The sequence below is a fragment of the Magallana gigas genome, chromosome 1, assembly GCF_963853765.1.
Source record: "Magallana gigas chromosome 1, xbMagGiga1.1, whole genome shotgun sequence".
NCBI lineage: Eukaryota > Metazoa > Mollusca > Bivalvia > Ostreida > Ostreidae > Magallana > Magallana gigas.
In genome coordinates, this window is record NC_088853.1 from 15,834,919 (window position 1) to 15,844,435 (window position 9,517).

Below are 9,517 nucleotides of genomic sequence, written 5' to 3' on the forward strand. Positions count from 1 at the left end.
TTTAAATGCCTCTAAATGCAACAACTAATCACTGCGTATGAATTTACATGTAATTTACATAAGTAGTTCCCAAAAAGTGATTTCTATGTTATCGGTAAATGATATATTTCATACATGTTGTCAAAACACCAAGTTTTACAATTATTCAACCAAACAGTTGATTTTATTGTTATTAGCAAAATTCCAAGAGTTATTTTTCATGGATTATATTTTCATTTTTATCGATCTCAACTAAACAGTCTAAATGATAACCAGTTTAAACCGGTTTTATAAACAGCTGTTCTTGCTGTTACTAATTTACTCCCTCCGTGATCTGCAATTTGTAGTGATTTATTTAAGTAAATAATTGATTTCATCATTAAGGGATTGTTAATATAAACATTAAATGATTTATTTCTAACGCGCGTTATTCAATTTGTCTGCTCACCTGACGGCAATTATTGAAACGACGACGTCAAAAATAAATCATTTAATGTTATAATCATCAGGTCAGTCCTTTTGGCATGAACAAAACCATTTCCAGCTTCAACTTTTATTTTTGTTTTGTTTTATTACATAAAAATGCTTGACGTCCTCCAGAGTATTTGGTAGTTCTTTCCCGGTTGTTTCGGGTAACCATAGAAACAGGATGGTGACCAGGACAGACAGGGTTCCGAACACTACCCCGGGGCCCCACTGGATGTACGTACCCTGTATAAGGAAAAAGATTCCAAATTTGAAATTTATCTTTACATATTTTCATATCAGAAAGTACATGTTTTTAATAAGGAATAAGGAATCATTCTTTGGGTATTATGAGGTGATAATTTTGGTCGGGGCGTGATCAAATCCAATATAGCCCGAAGGGCTTTATGATAGATTTGATCACGCCCCGACCGAAATTATCACCTCATAATATTCAAAGAATGCTTCCTTATTACTTATATTTATATAATTTTAAACCATCGTACGATTAAATGTTTAAATATGAATAATCAAACCCCGCTGGCGCCTCAATTTGGCTTTATGAGTTATATAAAACAAAATCGATACGTAGTGTTATCACAGGCATAGACACTGGAAAATGTAAATATAATGAAATAAAGTGCAGAAATCCCGTTGAGAGCGGTAGTTTGCACATCGTTTCATGGAACACTTGTTGATCTCTATATTCCATTGAGAGTAAAACTAACTTATCAAAGGGCAGTATAGTATAAAGGAGCACATAAAACTTGAAGTAAATTTTATTGAAAAAATAATTAAAATTGATAATAATTAGAAATCCATGGAAATTATCTTTCCGGTCAAGCTGATGGAGTCTGATTAATCGTAACATGCGCGGATCCAGAAAATTTTTCCAGGGGGGGTCCGAAGGATAATTGTGTTTGCCAGGGGGGGTCCGAGGCATATTTTCGCGATAATTTTACTATGTAAATTTAATACATTTTCATTTTCCAGGGGGGTCGGGACCCCCCCGACCCCCCCTCTAGATCCGCGCATGCGTAACATAAAACCAAGTCGATAAATAAGAATGATTTGCACATTTTGCAAATCTCAACTTTTACCCAAATAACATCAAATCAAGGCTTAGAAATCTTTGCAAATTTCGCAGAAATAAATACCAGGCGGAAAAGCCCATGACTGATATGATCATTATAGCAAGAAGAAGAAAGATAAGAAATGCACATCACTTACCAACAGGCCGGCGTATGGGGATATCATGGCGGCGATCCTTGATGCCAGGGAGGCTAAACCCATACCAATCGCACTGAGTTAAAAAAAATGGTCATACATAAATCACTTGTTCACTTTTTCTAAAAGGCTACCTTTCTTAACAATTTACGAAATTGAATAAAATGCGATATTTTATAAATGTATACTTTTTCTCACCAGAAAACACTGAGAAAACAGAAAGTTGTGGTTTTTTTCGATTTTTTACGGGAAATTTTCATTTCAATCGTGTAACATTTTTTAAGTTCACTTAATTTAACAGTAAATCGACACGCTGATAAAGACACGTAAGAATGAATAAATGACTTCTTGACACCATTTTAAATCATGTGCATTATTTACATGATGTATATTATAATATTCAACGGTTTCCTTCATTTGATAGCTTGGGTTGAATATTTTCCACCTACCGTAAGTTGGTCGGATATATTTCCGGTGTATATAAAAAGATTGTCGCAAAAGAACCAGATATTCCGAATTTGCCCGCAAAACTCAGAGCCAGTGCTAAAGCTTCCATCACAGAGCTATCTATAAAAAGAAATCAGTGTTGTCGAATGATCATTAATGTATCCTCTTAAAATAAAAACCTTAAGTCATGTAACTATCGTTTTTGTTGGTACTTAAACATCATACAAAGGAAACATAAAATATATGTAAAGATGCTCAAGAACAAGTTTTTTGCAACGCGAGCTATTCACACAAGGATATCTCTTTGAATGCAATTTTGCATATTTAGATCAGAAAAAAACATAATTTAGTATTCAAAAGTGTTGGAAATAAAAGTCCTTTACATGTTTTCTATTAAATATATTATATCTCTTTTCCTATAATGATGGGTTATTTTTGTAAAAATGTCATATAGTTTGAAATAACCTTAATCTATCCACCTCTTACTTCAGAATTTGAAAAAAAAGAATTAAAATTGCTGACATTTATAGACATGAGTAGCCACTCATCAATGTTACATCGTGACCGTATAAATATGTATACAAACCCCCTAAGTACAGTAGAACGGCTGATGCACACAGGCACACCCCGGCGATGGCGTGGAATATTACACAGGTGATCTTTCTTCCATACCTGTTAATGAAGCAAAAGGACAAAAAATCCACTGTAAACGTTTCATATTTAGCGTGATTGTGTTTTGGTGGAAAATGATTTTTGAATAAATTAGCTAAGATTTGATTTAGCGCATTTCTTATTGTACCTATTCATCTACATATATATTTTACATTTAGCGATGTAATTGAATTAAAGCGGAGGTCGTTTAAAAAAACGCTGAATAGGATACACGGCAAAATGTACATGTTATACGTTTACAGTAAAGAGTGACATTTGAAATGTCGTGAAGAAATCAGCACGCAACATTACATGTTGCGCTATCTCCATCTATAGGTCATATGATGTCCGACTTTGCGCCATGCATGTTCTTTCTGTGTGTCAAGTTGTCTGTCACCTTGTAAACCATATTATCTGCCTGCGGTTCATTTGTTCGCCTATATGTGTCATATTGCCTAGCTGTCTCTGTATTATGTCTGTCTATCTGTAGGGTATTTACAAAACCATTAATCGTAAAAAATGTAAAAAAAAAAAAATGTAATGGGAAATAACAAGGACCTCCACTTTGCTGTCCGTCTGTTTATGTAACAAATCATCTAACGACAAATTGTCTATCCCTGTCTTATGTCTGTCTATTTGTCAAATTGTCTATCCCTGTCTTATGTCTGTCTATTTGTCTGTTCGTCAAATTGTCTATCCTTGTCTTATGTCTGTCTATTTGTCTGTTCGTCAAATTGTCTATCAATGTCATATGTCTGTCTACCTGTCTGTTCGTCAAATTGTCTATCAATATCATATGTTTGTCTACCTGTCTGTTCGTCAAATTGTCTATCCTTGTTTTATGTCTGTATATTTGACTGTTCGTCAAATTGTCTATCCCTGTATTATGTCTGTCTATCTGTATGTTTGTTAAATTGACTATCCATGTCATATGTCTGTCTACCTGTCTGTTCGTCAAAATGTCTATCCCTGTCTTATGTCTGTCTACCTGTCTGTTCGTCAAAATGTCTATCCATGTCATATGTCTGTCTACCTGTCTGTTTGTCAAATTGTCTATCCCTGTCCCTTTTCGGTCTGTTTGTCAAATTGTCTATCCATGTCTTATGTCTGTCTGTCTGTTCGTCAAATTGTCTATCCCTGTTTTATGTCTGTCTATCTGTCTGTTCGTCAAATTGTCTATCCATGTCATATGTCTTTCTACCTGTCTGTTCGTCAAATTGTCTATCCATGTCATATGTCTGTTTACCTGTCTGTTCGTCAAATTGTCTATCCCTGTCTTTTGTCTGTCTGTTTGTTAAATTGTGTATCTCCGTCTTATGTCTATCTGTCTGTGACTGACCTACCTATTGATAGTAAACATGTAGAAGAAAATGCTCGGGATTTCCACCACTCCGTTCAGGAAGAAGTTAAGGTACATGTTGCCTGTCATTGTACCGGAAGTCAAAAAAAGGCCATAGTACGTCAAACCGTTCACAAACCTGTAAAAAAACACAGCTTTAACTCAATAAGCGTGGCCATTTTTTGGCTTCTTGGTATATTTACATCCCTTGAACAAAGAGCAATTAACATATAGAAAAATGTTTAAAATTCTAAGCTTATATTTTTGATTTCTCTATACCTGAGGTGGTGTGGGAACATGTCGATATTAACGTGGATAAAAGGATAATATAATAAAATAATATTATCAAAAAAATACTTTCACCGTTGTTAAATTTTTCAAATTTTGCAATGTTTGTTGTAAATGTTTTTGGAAAGGTTAAATAAAATTTAACCCTCTAACCCACTGCGCTGCGCTGTTAAATAACAATTTAGGGGAAGAACAAGTTTTTAAAATCATGCCTAAATTTATTGTTTATTTCGATAGGAAGTACGTCACAATATGGAGGTATCTTATACCACCTTAATAATAGTTTATGACAAAAATCCTTCGTTTTTAAAAGTTTAATGTAGATCTGTTTATTTGATGCCTGTATACTATTTGAAGGTAATGTTAAGGATAATCACCATACAATCCACACTATCAAAGATGTCAATAGAATATGTCGATGTCTGAATATATCAAGGACAGACAGACTCTCTTCTTGAACCAGTGTTTTATCCAAAGAACCCGGTTGTACGTCTTTCGAATCAGTTCTGTCCCCCACAAGTCTGGCCCCTTCTTCTGTCTCTTTACTATTTTTCTCCCGAGCCTCGTTTTCATCATCGGAGTGCTCCGTATTCACGATAACTTGTAGTTCACTTCTCGCTGTAACGAGGTCAAGGTCCACAAGGATGTTCGAGATGTCTTTCTTGTTCCACTTCGCTGCTTGTTTGATCCACTCTCTGACGTCATCGTATCTGCCATTGGCCATTAACCAGCGCGGAGACTCCTGAAGAATCCTGTCAGACATATTAAAAGTGGGTTTTAAGGTAAGGTTTGCGGTTACAGGGAGATAACTCAAACATTTTCATTGTGACGTAACACCAACTACCCTTTATTTCAGTTATGACGTCAAAATTTATATGACGTCATAATTGATTTCAGTTTTTTTTTTATTTCGCGGGGTTTTTTAGTTTCAATGAAAAAATAAGAGGACACAAGCATTTTATCAATTTCCACGAAAACGAAATCCGCAACATATGGTTTTGAAAAGTGTTTTAGAAACATCAGATTACACATATTCTAAGATACGTTTTCCTGAAATCGGTGGTCTTGGAAAGGTTTCAAATAAGATGTTTTCGTTTACATAATAGTAGTCCAAAATTAAGACTTTTGTTGCATTTTATTCTATTTTTAGATAGTTCATCAGAAATTAATAAAAGTGAATCATGATATTAATAGTGATATTATTTCCGAACATTTTAAGCATAAATAACCACCATAATAGTCACATATAAAATGTACATATTTTCACGAAATTGTTTACATTTCATCAAAATGAAAATTGGAAATCATGAACTTTGACCTTTTGTAGTTATAAAACGGGACGGGCAAAATTCATTTGAATTTCATGAAAAAATGACTTTAGTATAGTGAACAAAATGGTATGTAACTTTGGTACAACCTCTAAAAAATGCAAGCCGCAAACCTTACCTTAAAAGACAGATTCGAGGAATTTATAAATCAGAGATACTAAGTGTTTGGTTTTTATGTAAGTTCTGAAATTTTCGTAAACTACATCTGTTCAAATGTCTTAGAAATGGTAAAGACCATTCAGTCCCCTTAAAAGAAGGCCTACCAACGAGAAGCCAGAGTATGGACACCAATCAAACCCGCGGTCAGCATGGTGTACCGCCATGACACGTGACGTAATAGAAATCCGACCAATGAGATTGAACAGATGGACAATGACCAGCATATGCTTCCCAGGAACACCACAAACCCCCGGGATTCGGCGGGAAACAATTCCAGTGCAAGTGTGGCTAAGGACAGACCAACTCCCTAGAAACGGAAAGTGAACTTCAAGATTAAAACAAAATGTTGTTATATTCTATTAACCCCATAGCACTTTAAGAATAAGAATTAAAACAAGTTGGATAATTTTTTTAATATATGACGTTCTTTGATTTGTAATAATTTAAAATAAACAGGTTTAGGCATTTTTGATATAAAAAAATCATCATGTTTTCTATGGCATTGGCACGTACATCTTTTCGATTAATAACCTTTCATACGTATGTACATAATAACATGCACCTTAACACTTAGTAGCACCCCAAAAAAAATACGCTAAAGTGATCAGATTTCACTGAAGAAAAAAAAAATCCAAAAAGCAACCCCCCCCCCCCCCCCATTTGCATATAACTATGTTACCTGACCAAACGCTCCAAGGAGAAATCTTAAGATAACAAACACGCTGAACCAAGGGACTATGGCTACTAAGATGTAACAAATAACCAATGCAATGGCGTTCGTGTACGTTACAACAAGGCGGCCATATTTGTCGGCCAGCGACGGAAACACTCCCGATCCTACCAACTGACCAATCACAGCCACGGTTGTTGTCATGCTGCCGAGGCTTTCCGAACCACAGACCAGATTCCACTGGTAAAGAAAAGAAGAGAAAAAATATCTATATTAAGAAGGCTTGATGGCGGTGGCCATTTTTAAGACTTTTTTAATCTCACTGAAAAGAAGAGCTCTGTATAAACACAAGGAAATACTCAATTTTAAAGCCACTTCGTTTTTATTGTTTCTTTGTTAGGCCTAAATAATAGTTTATAGTTATAAAATTCATATCTAAAACTTTAAGGTAGGACTGATGAACTACTATTTTTTTTTACCACCCACCCTCATCATACTTTTCCCGATAAATATAGTACTGCTCTACCACACGGTATTTTGACATAGTATGCTTTTACGGAGATTAAGAAAGTTGATTAGTTGATAAAATGAGCATGATGTTGACACATTTTGAGTTTTCATGATAAGAATATTCTATAGATCATAAGAAACCATGTTGAGGGAAAAATTTGATTCAAATTACATGCACTAAATGCCTAAAATATGAACTTGTATATTAGCCATATCATTAACTATTTTTACTTTTCTTTAAAAAAAATACGCTAAACTGATCAGATTTCACTGAAGAAAACAAAAATGAATTAATGTAAAAACAAATGGGAATGTTATTTATTGTTAATTTACCTAACAAATAATTATTATATATCTATGAAATTTAATGCCTTTACATGCACGGATCTAGCGGTCCGGAACACCAACACCCCCCTGTAAAATTAAAATTTCTTTAAATTACGTTATATTATTACCAAAAATATGCATCGGACCCCCCCCCCCCGCCGCAAACTCAAATAACCGTCGGACCACCCCCCCCCTTTTTTTGGAAAAAAAATTCTGGATCTGCGCATGCTATATGATATTTATGGCTATAAACATTTTAGATCCAAATATTTATTTTAAGGTTGATAATTTCCTATCACTTTTTACACATAGCCTTTTATTTAAAAGAAAATGTCAGGCACGTAGCATAGTTTTTAAAGTAAAGGTGGCGAGCGAGCATTCTTGATAAGCAAATTTAAATGTAACGTGACTTAAGGCACGTAGCATGCACACTTTTGCCGAATCAGATATATATTTTTATTTTTACATATAAAGAAGTAAATGATCATGGAGTTGTCCCCCCCCCCCCCCCCCACACACACACACACACACTTTTTCGCGACCATGTAAAAAGTTGAAGTGATAATAAAATAAGGAAATGAACAGTGAAATTTAAGTTATTTGCTTAATTGTCAAGATTATTTGATAAGTTTGCCCTCCCCCCCACTTAAAAAATGATGTTACATGTACGCACCTAGACTTAACGTAACGTGAAGCAATCCTTACCTCAGAAGCCGTGGTTTCCGGACCAAAATATTCGTATCCATGGTTACACGGTAAAGTTTTCTGAATAACATCACCGGAGCGGTTTGATTCAATGATGACGTCACATTGATGTTGAGTGACAGTTACGTTTTGTATTCCCTCGGGATCGTAGTTCTTATTTATGTACTCCGTTGGGACTCTACACTTGAAATCAGGTACATAACCTTAGATAAAAAAAATCTAATTGGTGAGAAAAAAACTCAATCAAACAAAAAGAAACATCTTATATTCCTATCTCAGAAATATCTATTCTTATCTCAGAAACACCTATTCCTATCTCGGAAATATCTATTCCTATCTCGAAAGGATCTATTCCTATCTTGGAAACATCTATTCCTATCCTGGAAACATCCATCTTATATATGTTTCTTGGAAACATTTAATCCTATTTTGGAAACATCGATCACTATCTCGGAAACATCTACTCCAATCTCAGAAGTATCTATTCCTATCTCAGAGACATCCTATTCTTATCTCGAAAGGATCTATTCATATCTCGAAAACATCTATCCTATTTTGGAAACATCTATTCTTATCTCGGAAACATGTTTTCCTATCTTGGAAACATCTATCCCTATCTCAAGAACATGTGATCAGTAGTGATTCGTTAATATATAACTGACAAATTGCTTTTTGCTGCAAGTTTTTGGTTTGTAAGACGTTTTTTCCGTTTGCATTATCAAATTATATATGTAGTATATGGTTTAAATGGAGACATCCAGTGATTTTTTTCTGTTAATGAGTGTATTTCAGCCCTTTGTGAAACTGTTTTTTTCGCCATTTTTTTGGTGTCTATCCATGCGCTAATGGTATAATTTTGGTGAATAACAAAACCGCATGTCTCAAGTTCGAATACTGTTTTAACTTTTGTTTCTATGATTAACGATAGAGTTTAAGAAGTTGATTTTTCAGAACAAAAATATTCAATATAGTATCCCAAATCCGTACGTATGGCCGACTTCCATACCTATAAGGAATATAGTTTTGTTCTGGTATGCGAAATTTCCCCCCAAAAGCAACCATTAATCCCAAGCGCAATTCCATAAAATTCATAATTTTGCATCTCTGTCTCTCAACATTATTTGCTATAAAATTCATATATAACGAGGTGAAAGATTCTTTGCATTAAAATAACACAATACTCACCTATGAAAACATAGATTACTACAGGGTAGGTCAAAATCGGTAGACAGAAGAAGTTGTAAACTAGCTGAAACATCTGATATCGGCCATATTTATTAAGAGAACGTAAAATCTCATCCACGTCCATGACTTAATTATGGCATTATGTGACTAAGTCTGTGATAGAAGGGGAGATTTTTGGTTAAAATTTATTCACAAGCAGGTGCCCGCTATATATCCATGACATGCAATAAACACATG

The 9,517-nt window shown here is 34.6% G+C and overlaps 1 protein-coding gene across 1 annotated transcript; it reads right to left on the bottom strand.

Annotated features, from left to right (window-relative positions):
* Positions 1-516: 516 nt before the first annotated feature.
* LOC105345593 (organic cation transporter protein) lies at positions 517-9,412 on the bottom strand. The gene is made up of 10 exons (XM_034466013.2): positions 9,281-9,412; positions 8,096-8,298; positions 6,563-6,793; positions 5,988-6,190; positions 4,774-5,148; positions 4,113-4,247; positions 2,705-2,790; positions 2,121-2,238; positions 1,675-1,747; positions 517-690 (listed from the first exon to the last, which is right to left on the bottom strand). The coding sequence occupies exons 1-10, from the start codon at positions 9,402-9,404 to the stop codon at positions 526-528; spliced, it is 1,713 nt and encodes a 570-aa protein (XP_034321904.2). The 5' UTR covers positions 9,405-9,412; the 3' UTR covers positions 517-525.
* Between the last annotated feature and the right edge of the window lie 105 nt (positions 9,413-9,517).

What these genes read in the sequence shown, in the direction of transcription:
- LOC105345593 (XM_034466013.2), bottom strand. Translation starts at nt 9,404, where the DNA reads ATGGACGTGGATGAGATTTTACGTTCTCTTAATAAATATGGCCGATAT. An exon ending in CATACTCTGGCTTCTCGTTG is followed by an intron (nt 5,149 to 5,987) that starts GTAGGCCTTCTT and finishes TATGTCTGACAG; the next exon opens with GATTCTTCAGGAGTCTCCGC. An exon ending in TTGATAGTGTGGATTGTATG is followed by an intron (nt 4,248 to 4,773) that starts GTGATTATCCTT and finishes GTTTTTTTACAG; the next exon opens with GTTTGTGAACGGTTTGACGT.